This window comes from Syngnathoides biaculeatus, chromosome 5 (genome assembly GCF_019802595.1).
Source record: "Syngnathoides biaculeatus isolate LvHL_M chromosome 5, ASM1980259v1, whole genome shotgun sequence".
Taxonomy (NCBI): Eukaryota; Metazoa; Chordata; class Actinopteri; order Syngnathiformes; family Syngnathidae; genus Syngnathoides; species Syngnathoides biaculeatus.
The window spans coordinates 6425627-6448163 of record NC_084644.1 but is presented as its reverse complement, the minus strand read 5'-3'; the positions used below and the strand labels follow the sequence as shown (position 1 = coordinate 6448163).

At 44.1% G+C, this 22537-nt stretch overlaps 1 protein-coding gene across 3 annotated transcripts in view; it reads left to right on the top strand.

The window, feature by feature from the left end:
* The first annotated feature begins 5949 nt into the window (after nt 1–5949).
* The window catches only part of zgc:158766 (uncharacterized protein LOC100009641 homolog), a 31372-nt gene continuing 14784 nt past the window's right edge, over nt 5950–22537 (top strand). For 2 of the 3 annotated variants that reach the window (XM_061820670.1, XM_061820669.1), the window contains exons 1-12: nt 5951–6185; nt 10888–11085; nt 11813–13025; nt 17148–17345; nt 17539–17662; nt 19233–19326; nt 19853–19942; nt 21370–21486; nt 21706–21804; nt 21871–22013; nt 22095–22233; nt 22313–22435. In XM_061820670.1, coding sequence (XP_061676654.1) covers nt 6117–6185; nt 10888–11085; nt 11813–13025; nt 17148–17345; nt 17539–17662; nt 19233–19326; nt 19853–19942; nt 21370–21486; nt 21706–21804; nt 21871–22013; nt 22095–22233; nt 22313–22435 — 2607 coding nt within the window. In that variant the 5' untranslated portion in view covers nt 5951–6116. Of the gene's footprint in view, nt 6186–10887; nt 11086–11812; nt 13026–17147; nt 17346–17538; nt 17663–19232; nt 19327–19852; nt 19943–21369; nt 21487–21705; nt 21805–21870; nt 22014–22094; nt 22234–22312; nt 22436–22537 lie in introns of all 3 variants that reach the window. The other variant, XM_061820671.1, reaches the window with a different exon arrangement.

Here is a 22537-nt window from a genome sequence, read left to right as displayed (position 1 = left end):
TGCGGTCTTTTCGTCAGCTCAGGTATGCGAGAGGGAGAGAGAGAAGTCAGCTATTTTTATTGATTTAGGAGTGGCTCCCACCTTTACCCCCCCTCACGGTGTGGAATGCACACCTGGAGGTGTTTGCTGAGCGACTCCAGTAATCCGTGTAACAATACAGAGCATCTGGTACCATCGCGAGGACTGCACTCTTGTCAGGTGCTCCATTGTCCTTTGATCCCCCTTCGCCGGCAAACCTTTTGTTATTTTACCGGCGCATTTGTCCTTGATTTCCCAGCACCTTTCATTTTGGCACCCCGTGTATTGCAAAGTTATCGAGATAATGGAACTGTAATATTTACACACCACTATTGGCATTTCCCTTTGCTGTTAATAGACTTGTTGACATGGTAGCCCAGTGGAGCTGCACCACTCCTGGCCTCCAATCACAGTGTACACATAGGAGGAGATGGGCGCAGATAAAACGACCGGTCTACGCCCCAGCGAGGAATTGGGATGCCTGGAGGGGGTGGGGGGGTTTGTGGTGGGGGCGGATGGAAGAACTTTTTCTGTCTGGCTTGCCTTAATTTTGCGATCGTTTTCAGGTCAGCCGCAGCGGTGTGTTTGGTGGGACACGTCAGGGTCCCGCAAGACTTGGGGGCAGGTCTTTTCGTCCGGTTCGACAGCTGTCAGCGCCGCGCAGCCCGGCGAGTCAGACGCTGACACCACAGAACTGCACTTTGGCCGGGGGTGAGTGCTTATGCTCAAAACTGTGACTTCCTTGACTGCTGCTTTGTTTACCTTCTGTCTGCATAATGAGTAAGAGAGAAAATCGTTTTCATTTCCAGAGAAATAAGCAAAATGGTCAACCACTGAAGAGCAGAGTATTCCTGAGTTTTCTGCATTATAATCGCTTGCCAGATGAGTCATTATTTAAAGATTTTTGTGCCACTGGTTTTACAAACTGTAGATAAAAGCAATGCATTTATACTTCACAGCAGGCCTTACGGGATAAGCAGAAGTAAGTCGGCCAGTCAGCCTTTTGCTTGTGGTTGATCCTAAATTCTTGTTAATTCATGGGGGGGCACTCAGGCAAGTCTCTGCAAGGAAGATACACTATTGGACTAAATATTGGAGTCGTTGTCATTTGTCCGTGTTGGATAGTTAATTAGGAACCCCTTGGTCACACAGCACTATGCAAACTGTGTATGAACTCGGTCAGACCAGGTTTTCCCTTTGAAGAGTGTGGGAGCCACCTCTGTAACTCGACCTGGCCACCTGTGCTCGCGTACTCAGCGAAAACAGGCTTTTGTGTTGGGGTGAGACATCCGCACAGCAGGGGGCTAAGGTACATTTGGGGGAGGGGGGGGGGTGACAGGTGGCGTCCTCTCGCTTTGACGCGATCTCCGAGTCGCTCACGCAACAGCTGCGTCACAACGATGGCCGCGGGAGACCCCAAATTCGATTTAAAGTATCCTCACATGTGCGCCGGAGACGAACGGGTGTGCGCGTGTTTGCGTAGCTGTTTGCATTTGTGCGGTGACATCGTGGCTCGCAACAGAGGAGGAACAGTTCACACGGGGCTCTTAAAGTGAGTGGCCGTTGGGAGGCCAGCTCAGAAGCAGCACAAGATGAGAGCGCAAATGCGCGCGCGGTGATGGGATATGAGATCTAAAGGCCGGGTGGAAGGCAGCGACGAATGACGTTCTCTGATCCTCCCAAAAATGTGACCCGTAAGTAAAGATGCACAGATATATAGATAGATACTGTAGAACAAAGACTTTACTGTATAGGGGTTCATTCATTCTTGCTTGTGGCGCGTCGGTGATAGAAAGTGTCTCGGTACTTTGGAATGTCGAATTTTGGCTGGAAGCTGGACTCACCAGATGGTTTCGCGTATAACGTGATTTGGAGTGTTAAAAAAAAAAAAAAGAAAGAAAGAAAGAGTGCCAGAGTGGCGCAAGAGAAGTCGAAGACGTTTTCATAGCAACTGTCGATGGGTGGCCAGTGTGGCACTATGAGGTCGGTACGAAGTGAGATAGGACCAAGGTGTCACATTCCACAGTTTGGTGTGCGTGTGTGTGTGTGTATTGCTTAATTGCAAGTGACCACCCACCTTTTTTCAGCAAAGACGGCATTTGGTTGAGCTTACTTAATTTTGAAACGTTTCACGCATTACTCATTTCATGCTTATTGTACTGAAACCACCACAGTGTGTACCACCGGGGACCTTTCATTTTTTCTGTAAAACGCTGGTGAATTTTCTTATTCGTCCAGCTCATTTGATTGTCAAAATATCAAGTCAATTTCGTTCTATGTGTATTTCTGTAAAGGTGCAATGAAATTTATTCAACGTAACAATGGGTTTCCCATTATTTGGAGGAATTATCATTAATTTCACTTATCACCTATAAATAACACTTGCGCAGTCTAAATTGATCCAGTAGTGGCAGTCTCGCGATGTCTACGTTTACAAAGATAATCCATCCATCCATCCATCCATTTTCTTTGCTGCTTATGCTCACGAGGGTCACGGGGAGTGCTGGAGCCTATCCCAGCTGTCAACGGGCAGGAGGCAGGGTACCCCCTGAACTGGTTGAAAGCCAATCGCAGGGCACATACAGACGAACAAACATTCACACTCACAATCACACCTATGGGCAATTTAAAGTGTCCAATTAATGTTTACAAAGATAATAAAGCTCAATTCTGTGTTTGATTGAACAGTATGTTTATTGTAGTTGTATTTTGCAGTGATGACAAACCGCACTGTATCACACATCCTGAGAATATGTTCATCTGTCCAAATAAGTTTTGAATGCGTCAGTGGATACAATTACGTGAGCGATTGTCCTCATCCGAAACAGAAATACGACTGAAAGATCCTTAACCCAAATAGCTGCTTTGTTCAAATGAATTTATGTTTGTTGGTTTGGATGTGAGCATGGAAAATGATGACTGCTGTCCCAGTGACATCTCGCTAATATGTTCCCAAGATGGTTTTATCAGCTGGCATGCCACCCAGGGGACTGGCATATCGCTTCTTCACATCGCATAAATAACGCTTACCAGAAGCCTGCGTAAATGTGGCTATTTTAAAATCTTGCGGCTTTGCATGGAGAAACAACAGGAAAAGTTTCATTTGTCTGGTTGCACAAACAATATTAAGAGAGCGCTGATCTCCGAGTGGCCGTCGTCTTCGAATCCAAACATGTTGGTAATTATGGTGCCCGATGCCGCAGCCTACAGAAACTTTTTTTTTTCGGGGTGGGGGGTAAGGGGGGGTGATAAATCTTCCTGAGTTTAAAAACAGCTTTAGGTCTTGGGGCACTTAAGTTGTTGACTGTTTATTCCACTATAGTAGGGCAACAGACCAGCTTCCTCTCGTCGACACAAGGGAGGTAAAAAGTCACATAGCACACGACCAAAAATACATTTATGACTACAATGAAAAGGGCTATTGCTGTATTTATTTATAGACAAAGCATTTTATATTTTTCGCTCTCTTCTTTCTGCGCTAGCAAAGCAACATGATAAAGAGCAACCTACATTTTATTTTACAAATTATTTACATCAATCGACATATTTATACTGCATTTCTAACTGACAATATTGAAGTAACATCTGAATTTGTACTGTCAATTTTTCTTTCTACGTTTGTTAACTTTTTTTTATTTTTTTTTAATTTCAGACTAGCTGCTCCAGAATGTCACAAACATAACTTCTCGCCATGTGTCCATGCAGACACGCCTGCGATTTCGCTTGCTCACACAAAATTATACATTTGGACTAAACGGAACCATCGAGGCCTTCCTTGACGTGACATTTCTCGCTCAGGCCCCAACGGGGAATACTTGCTGACTTCCACTTGAACCCCCGCCCCCCCCCCCCCTTTTTTTTTTTCTCTCTTTTGCTCTTCATGTGCAGCAATTCCAGCGTAATTAGATAAGTGAGGATTAAAAAGAAGGCAAAAGAGAAAACTTGCGGGGATGAAAGCAGGAAAGGCCGCCCTTGCTGACAGCGTCGCCACTGCAAATGGCGCGGCCAGCGCAAATTACAGGTTGACTGTGTGAGACAGTGAGGAGTGTGTATTTGTAGAATATGGATGTGAGAGGTATGTCTGCTTCCTTTTTATACAGAAGATTATACAGGAGCAATATACACGCGACTAAATGCACCATAACAATAGTTATTTTTACCTCACTACTACGGAAGTTTACGCTGAACTTTACGGCGTGTTTTTCGTGATGCAAAGCGTGCTACGTGAGCTCAGTAGGAGACGGTGTGTTGTCGTCTCAGTTTGTTGTGTGTCTTGCTTTTACAAGGCCTTGCAGGAAGCGAGTGCCCCTCGCTAAATATAAAGCAATTTGATTACCTATGCTCACTACCTTCTTTGTTCTAGGCACCATTGCTTCTTGTGATTATTTATTTATTTAAGTATGTTTTTGTGGGTGCACAAAGTATGCATTCATTGCTGAGAATGTGTCCCATAAAGTCCAGAAGTATTTGGACAATGAAAGAGTTTTTGGAGCTCCACCTGAATGGAATTATCAAGTAGTACAGCTTTAATTTTCGAAAGGATCCTAAAAATATGGCATTCAAACATGTAGGAATTATGGGTATTTTATGCAGCATGCTGCATTTTCCATCCAGCCATTTTCTCTGCCACTTATCCTCACAAGGGTCGCGGGGAGTGCTGGAGCCTATCCCAGCTGTCAACGGGCTGGAGCCGGGGTACACCCTGAACTGGTTGCCAGCCAATCACAGAGGATATTGAGACAAACAGCCGCACTCACAATCAGACCTGGGGGCAATTTGGAGTGTCCAATTAATTTTGCATGTTTTGGGGATATGGGAGGAAACCGGAGTGCCTGGAGGAAACCCACGCAGGCACGAGAAGAACATGCAAACTCCACACAGGTGGTTCGGGGATTGAACCCGGGACCTCAGAACTGTGAGGCCAACGCTTTACGGATGTTCCACTGTTCCGCCATGTTGCATTTTTCAGAGATTAGTTTTTATTTGTTGTGTTACTTGAAGAGAACTGACAGGGATACTTTTCTGGAGTCATGATATGGATTGGATTGGACTGCAGACCTCCATCCATCCATTTTCTTTGCCACTTATCCTCACGATGGTCCCGGGGAGTGCTAGAGCCTATCCCAGCTGTCAACGGGCAGGAGGCGGGTTACACCCTGAACTGATTGCCAGCCAATCGCAGGGCACCCTCATGAGGATAAGCGGTGAAGAAAATGGTTGGAGGGATGGATGGATGGATGGTGTTACTTCAACAGAATCGACAGAAATACTTTTTTTGGAGTCAATAATGATATGGATTGGAATGGACCGCTAACAACTTCTGCAAAACTGTCCCACATCAGAAATGCTTGAACAAATCGTGGCCCCTTTTGCCCCTCTTTGTGGGTAATTTTTCTTCTTCCGAAAATCAATCTGCTGTAAAGATGTAATATTTACCCACATCAACGGAGGCATGTCCCGCATGTGTCACAAAGTTGTTAAAGGACTGGGTTTTCCCCTGACAAAATTGGAGGGGAATGCTATTGTCGTGAGCGACCTGAACCACCAATCCTGTGCTGATGTCTTCCTTTCTTTCCCTCCCTTTGAAAAGCAGCAGAATAAGCTGAAACCCTAGTCCATTTGTATTGTCGGGACAAAAGAGGGCCCATTGTGGCCAGGATGGGTGCGGGGAGCGGCTTGCGGAGGTAGGGGCGCAAGGGGTCAGTAGGCCAGAGAAGAGTTGGTCAGAGTCCGACCCCTGCCGGGTGGAGAGTTTGGGGCTCCGGGCGAGTGGGGGTGCGCAGACCAGGTAGCGTGTGTGCGCGTTTACAACGATGAGTTGTTATCAATGCGGCGAGGCTGGGCTTGGCTGCCCGGGAGGGAGTTAGTTATTCTGGATGGGAGGAGGGAATGAGGGTGAGTGACGGGGACTCCATCGCACTGCCTCTCTCACGCCCCGCCAGGAGTTTATTTGGCTCCAGCTGCCACAAAGCACAAGCGCTGGAAATGGACCCGGTGATCGGGAAGCACGGCGCTGATCACACACCGGATTGTACGGCTCGGATTTGACGCCCACTTGTTTCTTTGTCAAAGAAGTGGGATTTCGATCAGGTGGCTCAATGTTGTCACTCGGCAAAATGCACTCCAGAGCCAAGTCGAAGAGTTGTGACAACTACCTGAGTATTAAGGTACGGACTTGGCATGTGCTCTGACACTTGGTGATTTGTGCTGGCGTGTATTGGGGATAAATCTTTAGTTGCTGTTCATTCGTTATCGTTCACACTGTATGACCTTTTTATCTCCAAGCATAGCCAGTCCATTTGTATTTGCATTAAAAAAATGGGAATAACAACGCAGATGCTGATTTTGCATGTTTCTCCATTTCCATGTGGGTTCTTGATCATCAAGAAGTGTGCTCGAGCTTCTCCAACTTTGCAGGCTCTATTATGGTTGTTAGATACTGTTTATGTGACTCCACTCAAAAAAGACAAAGCAAGATTTAAAGTGTATCAGTTTGTATCAGCGCTGGGGTCAGTGAAGTACACAAAGTTTGAATCCTCTCCCTAATAAGCAACTTTACTTGATCAACTCATGACTTGTTTTGGTACGCACCAGTTCTATAGTTACCATGCGCAGAATCAACACATTTTCCCTTGATCTCCTTTTGACTGTGGTGTCATTTCCACCGCTCGTATTCACACTTTTCCATTAATGCTAAGAAATATGGGCACAAGTGTTTGCTGAGGAATGTAGTATAATACCAATGCATAGAGTCAAAGAGGCCAGCATGGGCTTCTCAAGAACAATATCCTGCCGCTACTGTTGTTTACATCCTGTCAAACAAAGACATCACACGTCGGCCGACGACATAAATCAGGCCTTTCCCTTAACTAGTGTGAGACTCTTAAAAACAACGTTTGCCCAGAACCGCAACACATTTGTAATTAATGGTTCTAATCAAATTGCAAGTTTTGACTTAATAGTTTGAAGAAAAAAAACAGTTAACATTTCTTTGCAGTCTTCAGAGAAGCCCAAAAAAAATGTTACTCTTATTATTTTATGATTTCCAAATGGTAAATCCCATACTTTTTCGAAACCTTTCAAATTAAACCTCTTCAGTCACATATGTTATTGTGGTAGTATATAAAGTCAAAGAAATACTGTCATGAAATCCTTTTGTTGCTGGGTGGTCAGTTTTTCCACTCCGAGCTTCCCTAAATGTTGGTCTTGCTGCGCGTGAACTTTAAAGGTTAACTTTTATCAAAAAGAGATAACCCTCTATTTACTGTACCAATACACAGTTGTTGTTTAAGGCTGGTGTGGCAACACAATTTCACTTTCAAGTAATTGGAACTAACAAGGTAGTTGTTTGATTATCTTTTTAATAGCTATTTTTACGTGTTGTATAGGACGGTGGGACTCTGGATGAAGTTGCATTCAAGTTTCAACCAGAATCCTAATGTCATCTGATTGGTTGGCATCCTCAATAAATCCAGAAGAAGTCTGCTAACTAAAGGACAGGACAAATAAATCAAAATTTCATTTTACACTTTTGTCAACAGTTCAGGTTTGGCGGAGAACGGCGTAGATATACATGGTCACTAGAGCGTTGCCACAACAACGTGGCTCTGAAGCAAAAGTTACACTCCTCAGCAAGTCCTCATTATTGATTTCTTTAAGTTCTGATCAAAAGATATCCTCAATGCCGAGAGTTTATTGGGTCTATCAATGGCCCGGCATGCCCAAGGAACCTGAGGCCTTTTGGCATCATCCTGCTGCCCGTGAGGCTCTCGGGAGCAGCGTATCTGGGGGCTCTCCTGTTACACTCCCCCGCCGGCTTCATGGTCCACTGAACGCCTGGTAGGCAGCCTTTTGTGCCCGTGACCCACTAAATGTGTCAGTGAGCACCTCTTGATCACTCTCGCTCCACCGTTCTCTTGGATGTATAGCCTTTGTGTATGCTTTTTTTTTTTTTTCAAAATAATCTAGTTTCTTCCCGACTTAAAAACTATTGGATAAAGGCATGTTAAAAAGCAAAAAGTGTGTCGCTTGATACGCAAAATCGTTGGGGTTCATTCGATGTGCCTCTGTAACAGCTGTTTTCCTGCCTCTGCAGACAAAAGTGTCCTACCTGGATCCAGAGACCTGTAATTACATCACACAGGCAGCCATTTACTAACGAGACCTCGAATCATGAAAGGGCGGGACTTCCAACTTTGTTCGTATGTCATGGCAGAGGGTCCAAAGCAGGGCAACCTCTGCATTCCTCTGTGCTCAGCTGAGCTCCCGCATTCTGCTGAGACATGCACATACACTATTCTCACTTGCCACGACATTAGGGATACCTGCACGGTTTGAAATCAAATGCAAGACTTGCATTATAATTGCGACCTCTGCCGGGGTCAAACCGTTCACAAAGTGATAAATTAATAGGTAATGTCGGTTTTTGTTGGTTCTGTACCATTGACTTGATAACGCAAATGGTGTCAAGTAAAAATTATTTTTTGTACCAAAATTCAGTTCTTCCTTGTACTTGTTAGTTTTGCTTCTATTTACCTGCCTCCCCCAACTAACTAACTAACTAACTAACCAGTGATTAACACAACAACACTTCGTAAAGATTGACACTGCCGAAAATGAGATGTATAATTGAACAACGGCACGGTAGCTCAGGTGGTAACACAACAACAAAATTCTGAGGTTCCGGGTTCAATCCTCCTGTGTTGAGTTTGCATGTTCTCCCCGTGCCTGCGTGGGTTTCCTCCAGGCACTCCGGTTTCCTCCCGTATCACAAAAACACGCGACATTAATTGGACACTCTAAATTGCCCCTGGGTGGGATTGTGAGTGCGGCTGTTTGTCGCTTATCTTCCCTCCGATTGGCTGGCAACCAGTTCAGGGTGGACCCCGCCTCCTGCCCATTGACAACTGGGATAGGCTCCACCACTCCCTGCGACCCTCGTGAGGATAAGCGGCAAAGAAAATGAATGGATGGATGATTATTGGGTCATAGGCTATCCTATCCTATCCTATCTTATTATGTATCATCTCATAGTGGATATCATGCTATTCTTCTTTAGACCATCAAATGACAAAGAGTTTAGCTTTTAACATTGTTGGATATCATAACTTCCAGTATATCATATCATATAGTGGATATCATGTTATTCTTCTTTAGACCACCAAATAATGGAGATTAAATCAACAGCGGCTCACTTGTTTGCAGTCAAGTGTTGGACACAAACTTGCCTCGGGTGCTTTATAATGCGATTAAACACCAGTGATTTTTGCACTCATCAATCTAGTTAATTTATTAACCGAATGTACAATTTAACCACCACTGCAAACTAGTTTGACACTAAGTTTCTATTTAAAATTATAGCTTTTGAATGACACATTAATAAATAAAAAAAATGATGTCCTATATGAAGGTGTACCTTTTTTTTGTTACTTCACGTGACACTATTGAAAAGTTTACCATCGAGACGATCAGTAAAATAAGACTTGGAGTGTTGTACTTGCACTAGCTTGAAAATTTCAAGTCCCTACTAGCACCTTTTTCCTTCCTTGAAAACCTAAAAAGGAACCCAAACGACCTGTCTTCATAGTGTCATGTAGGCTTTCCTCCCATTGTGTGGATTCTCCTCATAAAACCCCACGGAGGTTCTTCCTTTTGCCAAGTGACTAAGGCCGAGAGACATTTCTGTCCCACTAAGCGCTGTCTGACTACTAATGGAGGTGGGCGCTTTGTTTCTGGAGGCCAACACTGTACTGCACACAGCACTTTGGGGAGGCGGTGTTCACAATGAGGGCCTTGTAGCCAAGTCGTGGCATGTGTACCAACGCAGTGAACTGTACTCAATCTCCTCTAATAAACAGCACTGAGCTGCTGGGATCAACAGTCCCACAAAGGGTGAAATATGGCGCTGTCTGACTCAAACCACTGGAGCACATGGGATGCTTTGATTTACTTCAAATTGTCATGCAAATCTGACCAAGCCAAAGTACCAAAATGTTCTTTAACGTTGTATACAGCTGCCAAATGGTGGGACTTTCCCTGGCATCGCTGTCCATCGGCGTGGTTATCACGAGAGGCAGATGTCTCTTCCACTGTTGTGTTCCACTCGGGAAGGACAGATAGTAGGAGGATGTTTGGCCTTGACTCCCTGCTGAAGCGGCACCCAGGCCCGAGCTGTGAACATGACGACTGTATCACTCCGGATCAGTCTCTCCGTGTTGCGTGTCAGACGTGCCCTGCCCGTGTTCTTTTATACTAACCTGTCAGGTTATTTATGGGTCAGATGATCCGAAAAATGACATGGCCGCTATTGGAAGGTCACGTTGCACTGGGCGGACTTTCCAGTTCTGCTGTTTGTGTCCACTCTCGGTGACGTCACTTGGTCCAGGTGTTTCCCCTCTGTCTGATGGAAAGACTATCACTGGTTCACGTTTCCCATCGTGATACAACTTCCCGAATCAATGGGATCATGTTCAGTCTGTCAAGCACGTTTATCTGCAGTTATAATGGTGGTCATTCATGTCAAAATATCAATACAGAATCTATGATATCAACATTATTCCACGAAAAGCTGTTGGAGGGGACTCGCATGCCAATAGTCAAATCTACAACAATTCACTTCATCTTTTCACATTATGTTCCGGAACCATATACACTTATCACTCTTTTGGTTTTACTACCATGTGTGTAGGCGGTATGACAAAAGCTGTGTACCTCTATCATCTGCATCAATAATATGAAAAGATACCAATCACTCAATTTGACATGCTTAAAAATCTTTTGACAGCAGAAACGCAAAGTGAAAGTGAACCAAACTGTACTCTTCTTTGTGAAACACCAAACACCTGACTTCACATTTTTCTGTTCTCACAGGACGCAGAGTCTTTGGACAGCTGTATCCAGAGCACCTTGTCAGCCCTGTACCGGCCCTTCAGCGCCACCGCCTCCACCGTTCTGTGGCAGCTTTTCAGTGTGGTGGAAAGACAGTACCGTGGGGACGGCCTCCGCTGCTTCATTGACTTTTTGCTTCCTGCCAAGAGGATTCTTCAAATCATTCAACAGGAAACTTGTGTGAGTGGTTCAATTTTGTGACCTTGCATTCATACATCATCTTTTTTAGTATTCTTCAGCGAACTCATCTAAAAAGAATAGTTTCCGCTAGCTTGAAAGTCAGATGACTGAGGTGATAAGAAAGGCTAAGAATTGCTAAGGAATGTGAGAATTTTGCTGCTGGATATCTTGGCTGGAGGGGTAAGAAAGAGGATATGAAGTGATGGGATGCAGAAAACAAGCCAAAAGCATCCAGCCGTGAAACTCAATCTACTCCAATCCAACCTTTGTGGGTCCTGCTTGCACGGCCAAAGCAATGAAACTTTATTACGCTGCATTCATCTCCTTCGTGATTCCATTGTGACGCTAGCCATAGAACGCTAGTTTCACTTAAACCTAGCCCGAGAGAACAACCTGCTATACATGGAATTCTTTGTATCGTGGGCAACATGAGAGGGTCCTCTCCCAAGCCTTTCTGCTTACCATCGAAAGAGATGTCAGTGCTCTTCGAGTCTGTTTTTCATATTCTGTCACAACAAAGATTGTGTTTTGGTTCTTTCAAAACCCGGGCCTGATCGGACATGTCATGAATGATCACTGCGTGTGACTCACGTGTGTGTGTTGTAACAATTGTGACGATTTTTTTTTTAGTCCGTGATGCAAGTTGTACCACAAGGTTTGCGTTGACGTACAAAAGCCATTTTTTTTTCCCGCGGTGGGTGTTTATTTGACCTTTCTCTTCTCTCAGTTAAGGTTCCGAGAACTGCTGCTCTACAATGAAGGGTGGCCTCTCTGCATTCACGACAAAGTGGTCTTGCAGCTGTCCCCCTTGCACAAAGTCAAACTAAAGCAAGGAGACTTCTACCTGCAAATTGTCCCCTTAGGCCGCAAGACTGTCAAACTTGTGATAAAATGCTTGTCTGCCAGTGGACATGCTATTGTGGAGATCCCCATCGCGGAGAGCATGTATGGTAGCGTCTTCACCGCTGAGTTCCTGCATAATGTAACAGTTGAACGGAACCTGCACGCGCTACAGAACTGCCTACTTACGACCGGTAAATCTGTGTACCGGACGCCGTGGAAGAACGTGGTCAACCCTCTATTTGTCACCAGCACGGCGGAAGCCATCATGCAAGCGCATTGCGGCAGGGTCGGCTTCCGCGGCCAGCTCAGTGCCTGCAGTACCAGCGGATCCACGGGCACCCTGGACAGCCACCGCAGCTCCAGGGAGTCCCTCCCTTTCTCAGAGCGCACCTCGCCAAACAGAAACCACACGAATACCAGCAGTGATAGCCATAGCGTGAGTCAAGTAGACATAACAACCCCCATCATTAAGATCAGTCCCACTGAAGAGCGTGGGACAGAGCCCAAAGGGGAGGACACTGATGGAACAGAAGGAGGACCAGCGTCCAAGATGTTCTCTTTCAGTACAGACCTCAGCAATCCAGGCCCTCGTCGACGTCACCCAAGAGACTCCGCGGCTTTCGAGAGCAGAAGACTTTTCCGGAAATCCTACATGGAAGCCCTCCAGAACCCCATGAGCCTTGGGTCCAGCACTGAGTCCATCCTGGAAGAAAGTTCAGAGCATGGTGGTCTAAGAGAGAGATCCGTGACACCAGGCAGCAGCCCGGACACTCGCACCTCTTCTCGAGAACACTTATCTCGGCGGTTGGGGAGTCGTGGCTGGCTCAGTGGGGACGATTCCAGGCCCAACACTCCTTTGCATTACTTACAGAGGGGTCTACGGAGTGCAGAGAGACGGGCGGAACGCCGCTCCAAGTCACTGGAGAGGACTAACAAAGCTGGCCAGGGTAAAGCTCACCGGGAGAGATCTTCTTCTGGGGGCTCAGCTAGCATCTCCCCCAAAAAGCTAATGAACGGATATGTTCTTCGCTTCGGGAAGTTGGAAGTGGAGGCCTCTCTTCCTGGGTACGAAAAAAGGACCAGCAAAGATGTCCCAGGTATGTGACACTGTTCACGAGTATCATAATGCTGTAGGTCATAATTGTATTGTTCTTAGACATACAGTGTTACACCTTCACAATTCGAAAAAAATCATTTCGCATTTATTGTTGCTACACTTTCTTTCACTTGCCCATCAGATTGACCACAGCAAACCAACAGTATTAAGTGATACGTTGGAACAGTGGGCAGTCTTCCAATTCTTGGAATCTCACTCCCACATCCCGATGTCAGCAAGTGGTATCAAAGGGGAATGAAGGCCACGCTTATTATCTTTGCCATTCTTCCATGACTGCCCGTCTATACTAACATTCAGTTTTGAGAGTTGTTTATTTTTTTGACAGTTGTTTAGAAATTTGGCTCCAGGTATTCGATTCGCAGTGACGGTCCATTGGTTTCCATTTCGCCAATAACGCAACCTAAGGGCTTAAAAACCGAGCTTGAAGCTGTAAAACAAAACAGGGCTAACGTGGGCAGGTTTTCTAATGATAGCCTGCAGCAAGACTAGCTCCAACAGCTCATCACTTGGTGGGACAGCTCACAACTGTGCAACATTAATGCTGTCACTGCTGACAGATTGCTTTTCAGCGGTGACTTGCTGTGTGTTCTTTGGGTTGGGGGGGGGGGGGGTGCAGTTTTGGTCCCACACTGGAAAGTGTAATGAAGTCACATCTCTGTGTTGTCTTTTGTAGCGTGTGTCTGTTTTGTTTTGTGTTGATTCATGCACAGTAACTGAGGTAACAGATAACGTTAGGGTGACGTCTCACTTTTTTTTTTTTTTGGTGTTGTTACGCAATACCCCTTTATCATGGGTTAAAATATGAACTTAGCTTTTGTATGTATAGATAGGGCCCAGCACGCTCGCAACTCTAGTGAGGATAAAAGGCACTGATAATGGATGGATGTTGGGAACCATATTTCAGCGTTAGCGATGGCAGTTTGCCACCTTACCAGTGACTAATTGAAACAAGATGTGGCAAAGCAAATAGTTCCCGTGTTTGCCACACTGGCGACACAACTCAAAAACCCTTCCTGATAAAGGTTTAAGTGAGCATGCTCCTTCTGCTGAATGGTGTGGTTTTACCCCGCTTAAAATGCTTCAGTCCACCAACCAGCCGCTGCTGGCTAAGCAGTCAGGCGCATCATGGAAGGCAAGACCCGATGCTACTTGGCACCAAATTGAAGCACGCATGTCTACGTATTTCTGCGCCATACGTATCGGTGGTCAATGTGTCCTGTAATTCACATTAGTTCTTGCTGCTAGCTAGCTCCCTTCCTCATCAGTGCACAAGCCACTGATCCAAGTTCGGCTCTCATGCCAAATGGCGACAGCGTTGACTCAAACAAAGCCATACATATGGCTAGCTAGTCATTTGGAGGCCCACACCAAACATAGTCACAGCCTCCCGTGTCCTTCAGATGTAATTTATACCAATTTATCCTGCTTTTGAAATCTATTACAATCATCTGACAGCTAAGGTTAACCTACTATTTACTACCAAAGATTTCGAGTATTGTTTTTCTTCAACATTTGGATTGGGTTTCAAATCCAGGCCCTGCCTGTGTAGAGTTTATCTTACTTCTTTCTTCAATTGTCTAGGATTGAACATTCCAATTAAAATTACTGTCCTTTATTTAATATTGTTGTTTTTTTTTCTTTTTTTAAAAAGTCATTATAATGTAGTTTAAAAAGAAATCATAGAATTAACAAATTATAGAACCTACCCAGGAAATCAGAATACAGTAGAAGAAGTAATCAGATATTAATTCCCCATTGCATTCCTAAGATGACCTCAGAGTAGATTGCATTTCACTTGTTGCAAGGCAGGTTTCCCACAACGGTCTTTCAAAGACTACAAAACAATCTGTAAACCAAGTAGAAGGACACCATCATCCTACAATTACAGTGGATTTCCCTACTGTGCTTTCAGGGGTAGGGAGTGTTCTGATCCCATATGGTTTGCCTCATTTACAAAAGTATAATTTGAGAACCCAACCATCAGCTGTCAGGGAACAAAAAGACACAAAACATAAGAATCAGGAAGCTTTTGCCAAAGATTTAGAACAAGCAGATATTTTCTTTCTCGTCGAGCACAAGGTCCCATCCCCATTGACTGATCCAGATTTAGTCTCGACACTGATGATGGGACACAAAAAAAAGCAGCCTTTCACAATACTCTGGAGGCTTTACTCGACGATTGTCACTTCCTGTGAAAACAAAGCAATTTAGGAAACATGCGGCAAACACAGGCCTGCTCACACAGCGGCGCAGGAAATGCACTGACCGTTTGAAGACAATAGAGGCTGTGCTGGCTGGGTTTACTCCCACACAAATGAGTGACTATAAAAGAGTAAAAAAAAAAAAAAAACAACAGTGTCAAACATGCAATCATGCAATGCACTTTTGCAATACAGTTTGTTTTACCCATCATCAAGACTTATGACAGTGTCAATATCTCTTCAGTCCTACATAACTCTATTGTTAGTATTCTCACTTCTTTGCTCAAGATGATGGCTTATTCTTAATGATAAACTGCACGTCTCCATAGGACGACCATCACTATCCTGTTTTTTTTTTCAAAATTACCATTGTGAAGCTATGATAATAATTTCTTACTGGATAAACTGAAAAGAACCTCAAAACAGATTTAAGTAGCCGCGAATAGAAAGCCTTTCTCAATACACATAACATTGCAAAATTTATTTTTTAAAAAACATTTAGTGTGCCCAGTGTCGTTATGTTTGTGCTTCTTACTAGTGATGAGGATAACAGTTAATGGTTCAATTAATTGAGCAGTACAAATTGGAATTGATCACATCTTGAAGGAACTGGTACTCCTGTAATGTCCGGCCTACAAAGCTCACCTGATTATGAGCCTCACTCAGTACATTTTTAAAGGAAATACCATTTGGTACATACAAAAGCCGCACCTGTGTAAAAGCCGCAAGTGCCCATATTGAAACCCACATTCAAACACGAGATATTTACAAAGAAAGACGGTACACAGAAAAAGTTTTCAAAGTTTTAATACCTTAGCTTAGCTTAACATAGCAACAAAACGGTAGCACGAACAGGGCTGGTAAAAAAAAAACAAAAACATATCAGTAAAAAAACAGCCACGGCAGCTACACAGTAGCAACACGGTAGCACAGCACTAACAGGGCCGGTTAAAAAAAAAAAAAACATACCGGTAAAAATCACTAAGACACAGCAGCAGCACGCTAGCACAGTGGTAATGCTAGCGCTGCGCTAACAGGGCCGGTAAAAAAAAAAACTAAGTCACTTCCTCGGCACATATATTCCACTAATCGCACTCTTACCTTTTCTGCTCGAGTGGCCCCTTGCGGCCGTTAAAAAAAAAATGCACAAACTGGCTGCATCACCACATAAATCGCAGCGTTCAAAGCGTGTGAAAAAAGTAGCGGCTTATAGGCCAGAAATTAGGGAAAATGAAATGCTGGATACCAACACATGTGCTGTTGATTCATAACTGTTTTGATATTTCGTCATTTATGGGAGGGTTAAGTGGTACAACAATATTCTTAGTAATATAATACTGCCGTGAAAACAGCAGTTTAGAACATTAAAAGATGAGTTTGGATAAAACAAGTAGTGTCAAGTTTTTGTCAAAGTGACATCACCAACATTTCTAGTTTCACTTTGCACCGACATGAATATAAGAAAATGCAGGTTGTCTTATAGTTTTTGGAATGAGTCACACCAAACATGATCGCGTTAACTTTCTTGTACTACACCACAGTGTAATGTGAGATCAGTGCTAATTGAGATATTCAGTAAATAATCCTGTTCAAATACACTGTCACAACCCCACAATCTGGATCACGTTTGCAAATTGCATTCTCAGTCGAGAATTTAAGTTGTACTTAAAAAAAAAAAAAAAAAACAGGCCCTGAGGACTACAACGCTGACGTTTGAAATAGTGGCAAATTTACTCTTGAATCATGTTGACGATACACCTGGTCTCCAAGATGAGTCAGTGGGATTTACTGTGATTACAACACGCTGAGGTGAAAGGAAGCTTCTTTCGTTTTTGTTTAGTTGTGGTGTGTTATTGTATAGAACTTACTCAGGAACCCCCTCACATTCACCCGATCTACAGGGCAGCAGGAGGACAATTCTGACAACAGGAAGTCGAGACTCGCGGAGGAGGAGTCCAGCTGCCCAAAAACGGCCAACGGCTCAGCTATTGGGTTGGGCTCATCGTCAAGCACCTCCAACGGCAGGAACTTCTCTCTCCCCAAACGGATGTCAGAGGTCAATCAGGAGCTGCTTGTATCAGGCGCTGTGATTTTGCCAGGTACGGAAAACCTTGGGCCTTATTTCACCCTGTAACTGGTCAAATACACTCGGATACATTTTGTTTCGGTCAGATAATTTTACATACTGTTATGTGTATCATCGACAACATCTTTCAGCTTTACACCACAGGCACTGAAAAAAATAGTCATTGTGTTTTCACCTACGGTGGGGTTTTTTTTTTCTTCTTCCAGGAAGCAGAGATCGCAGTGGGAGGGCGGTGTTGCAGGTGTGCACCAGAGCTCAGGTGTGGGCAGGTGAAAACTACACGGTGCATGACCTCAGCGGTTTATTGGTCTACTTACACTCCACACTGCGGTAAGTTGAGAACAGTCACCGCTTGTGTTCTTTTTTTATGCACCAAATAGGGCTTGGTGATTTGATTCAGTTTTGCAAGTGTTCATTAACCGCAGAGCATTTTCAAACAACATCGTAAAAAAAACAAAAAAAAAAACACTAAAACTGCAAATGAAAAGTAAATGCACAGTCAATATTATACCGTAATTCCTGGTATAGAGCGCACCTGGTTATAAGCCTCACCTGGTACATTTGTAAAGAAAATACCATTTGGTACATACATACAGCTGTGTAAAAGCTGCAAGTGCCCACATTGAAACCCACATTGAAACACGAGATATTTATAAAGAAAGATGGTACACAGAGAGTTTAACACTAGCGCCGCCACGCTAAGGCTAACGCTAGCGCCGCGCTAATGGGAGCGCCACGCGCGCTAACAGGGCCGGTTAATAAAAAACAAAACATACTGGTAAAAATCACTGAGACACGGCAGTAACACGCTAGCGCAGCGCTAACAGGGCCAGACCGGTTAATGTCACTTCCTCGGCATGTATATTCCACCGGTCTCATTCATACCTTTTCCGCCCGACTCTCCCCTTGCGGCTGGTAGAAAAAATGCACAGATTTGCCGCATCACCGCATGAACCGCAGGGTTGAAAGCGTGTAGAAAAAAGTCGCGCCTCATAGGCCGGAAATTCCGGTTATATAAAACATGGCTTATTATTAGTAGTAGTAGTAGTATTATTAGTAATAGTATGTTACACGATCACTTAGCATTTAGACATTTAGAATACTCTTTTTTTGGTACCAGTATCAATTACAAGTAGCATACCTGTACAAAAAATTATCAAAAATTTTGTTGATTGTTCTAAAATTTCAGGATCATGATACTAAAGTTTCACAATTTTTTGTGTATTCACTATTTGTCAAGTTCTAACAACTGCTGTGTTCTGCTCTATTACATATCTGAACGCGCTGCTTTGTGAGGGCGAGGTGGGCGGTGGAAATACATCATGATTCATGATCTCATATTCAACTTCAACCATTTAGTGTACAGCTAGCTAAGGGAGCTCCGGGGCTCAATATTTGGCAGGAATCAGGTCAATCTCAATCTGGAAAACCAGGGGTTGTGGGTTCATATCCCACTGGGGCCTCCACTCCCTGAGAAGGGTTGCGTCAGGAAGGGCATCCGGCGTAAAAATTGTGCCAAACATATGTGCGTTCATCTGAGATGACACGCTGTGGCGACCCCGAAAGGGACAAGCCGAAAGAAACAAACAAAAAAAAGGTCAATCTCAATCTATTTTTTTATGTCATGACTTGAAACAGTTAACACTGGTAGAATGTTTATAAGCCCTTCATAAGGCAACACAAACAATTACTGTTTTTGTATAAATGTGAGTGTACGAGTGAAATGTTGTCATTACACAAATAAGTGTAAGTCCTGTTCTTAGTGAGATTCTGACTTGTTCCCTACTATACATTATTTTATCGATTAACAATATTGTTGGCTTTTTCGCTTATAGCAATAATAGTTTAACAATGTCAATATGGAGTCAAAGTGGCCGCATTGTATTTTTTGTGCTTGTAGGAAAGAAACACGCGATGAAGGCCTGACGGTTGTGATAGACAGCAGGAGACAGCAGCCCGTTCCCGCTTTGTTGTCGTCGCTGAATGAATTTCAGGTGAGCGCAGACACTGAACGCGCACTGACCCTCCAACACCACCCCGTAAATTTTTGCCAACCTCACGTGTTCGAGCAAGGCCAATCGTATCACGCTTTTATTACGTATTCTTTACAAATTTTTCTAATGTTCGACATCCCAGAAGAAGAGACACACCCTGAAGTTGTAATGACTACACGTTCAAGTGCTGCTTCTGAGAAAAGGCTGGCCCCAGGGCTAACCTGTGCTTACTTGTCTCTTTTTTAACCACATGCTGCGAGCGGGCCGCTTTCAGTCGACTTGCAAGAGCCATATGATTATGTTTTGCGTCTGACTTAGTGACGCAGAGATCCTCATTGTGTGAAGCAAAACACGCATTGTTAAAAAAAAAAAAAAATCATTCATACAAGTCTGTGTGTATTTGCTGGATTTTCATAATATTTTTATAGGGCTCTTCAGGAAATACTCTCATTCTTTCAACTTTTGACATTACTTTATAAATAACAGTCATCATTTTAGAACCATAAACATTTGCGTGTGTTTTCAGGCACTCGTACCAAATGCACTTTACTCAGTTCTGTTCCTGGTGGACAAGGAGGCGGCCGCCAAACCTGAAAGAGACAATTTAAGCACACAAGTGAGTGAATGTAATTATTATTACATGAGTAACTGATGTGATGGCTGTTATTAAGTGGCTGTTTCCAGGAGATTGTGTGGGAATTTACATTTTTACCTCTATTCCCAACGGCACGGTGGTGCAACTGGTGAGAGCGTTGGCATCAGAGTTCTAAGGACCTGGGTTCAAATCCTTTGCATGTTCTCCTTGTGCCTGCGTGGCTTTTCTCCACATCCCCAAAACAGGCATTAATTGGAGACTCTAAATTGCCCCTCGGCGTGATTGTGAGTGCGACTGTTTGTCTCCATGTGCCCTGCGATTGGGTGGCAACCAGTTCAGGGTGTACCCCGCCTCCTGCCCGTTGACAGCTGGGATAGGTTCCAGCACTTTCCGCGACCCTTGTGAGGATAAGCAGCCCAGAAAGTAGATGGATGGACCTCTCTTGCCAATGATCTCTAAATGTCAACTCCAACCCCTCCAAGCAGTTTCTCATATTCCTTCAACAATGTTATTGTCATACGGAAGTTTATCGCTGCCACGTCAGAAATAAATGTCAGCATGACTTCATAAAATGATAAATTTCACATTGTACCATGATAGGTTTCATGTTATGGCGTAGTAAGTTCTGTATGACACTGTAACATGAAAAATTTCACGTTTGAATGTGAATCACTTTCACATTCGTAAAAAACAAAACAATTCCTTGAGTTTCGGGACACTGGCCATATGACGGCATGTGTATTTTCTTTTTGGGTGTTATAAATCACAGTTAGTACCTACGGAACTACGCTGTTCTTCAATAATACTGTCATAAAATAAATATACTGTATAAGGCCAAATACAAGTGTTTAAAGAACATGGACATTTAAAAAAGAAGACACACAACCCTTCACCGGTAACAAGAACCTCAAGAATGTGGAAGTCAAACTCATCGCGTTTTAATGTGATAACTTAGAATGTCCATCCATCCATTTTCTTAGCCGCTTATCCTCATGAGGGTCGCAGGGAGTGCTGGAGCCTATCCCAACTGTCAACGGGCAGGAGGCGGGGTACACCCTAAATTGGTTGCCAGCCAACGGCAGGGCACATCATGACAAACAGTCGCACTCACAATCACACTTAGGGGCATTTTAGAGGGTCCAATTAATACTGCATGTTTTTGGAATGTGGGAGAAAACTGGAGTGCCTGGAGGAAACCCACGCAGCACAGGGAGAACATGCAAACTCCAAATAGGCGGGTCCCGGATTGAACCCGGGACCTCAGAAGTGTGAGGCCAATGCTTTTCCAGCGCTGCCTTAGAATATCCAAATGTGAAATTTATCCCGATATAATGTGATACAGAACATTTTTTCTTTCTTGTGTGCCAGCAATACCCTTTTGTTACCATACATTTGGAGTCAGACATGAGGTGTGCACTGCCCTGATATTTGTGTGTTTTTCACCGCAGACCGAGACATTGTCCTCTTTGAAAGCCCTGCTGAAGCACGTCGAACAGAACCAGCTCACACGCGACCTGGAGGGTACCTTCCATTACGACCACAACCACTGGATCCTCTTTAGACAAGTGAGTGGGACAAACGATGGACAGAAATAAGCGTTATGACATACTCTGACAGCGTTATTTACCAGTTTTCTGCTGCAGAAAAGAACAAAACTTATCGAGGGATTTATCTTTTATATTGCCATTTTACATCATAATGAACTTCCACTACAACTGAAACATCATAATCCTATCCTCCGTGACCCAGGAAGTGGCGTGCTAAATATTATTTCACCCTTACAGAAAATTGAACCATTTGCCAGCAGCTGCAGTGAAGCCATCTCTTCCCTCCAGGAGTCTATCGCCACATTAAGCGACAGTGGCAATCTGAAGACCTCCGAGGTAGCCGGACCTGGACGAAAAAGTTACGTGATATATTGGAAATGACCTTTTTTTGTTGTTGTTTAGGAGGTGTCTCAGATGATGGAGCAGCAGAAGCATCTCATGAGACGCGTGCTCGATGACGCTCATCTAAATAGGTTACGTCTGGAAGGAGGCACAATCCTCGCCCGCATCAGGAAGGAAGAGGCCTGTGAGAATGAGAGCTACAGGTACTACTGCAGTAAAGGCCTCTTGCTTCCTGTCGATAACAAAAAAATGACCGAGTTATTAATAAGTTTGCTCGTCTTCAGGGACGCTGTGGATATGTTGAGTGCGCTGTACAACCAAGTGGACGAAGAGGTCCACGAGCTCGTCATCCTGTCCAACAAGTCACAGAAGGACTTGGAATGTCTCCTGGAGGTGCGCAAGTTTGAAGAGCAAACACAACAGGTGAACGTTCAATGTCGCTATTGATGGCTTTTTTTTTCTAAACAATAATTTGGGGATAACATGTCAATTTTTCTCCCAGGTCAAACTGTGGTTCAATGCGGAGGGGGAGAAGCATCTCACACCTTTAGAATCGCTCAATTTGTCTGTCAGCGGCATAAAAGACATGAAGGAGAGCTTGGACCAATTTCTGAAAGAGTCAGTGGTAAATATCTCGACAAGTGCTGAAATATGTAGGAATACATAAAAATAGAAGCATGTATTGAGACACAATGCTTCATCGGGTTTTCCCTATTTTTCATCTGAA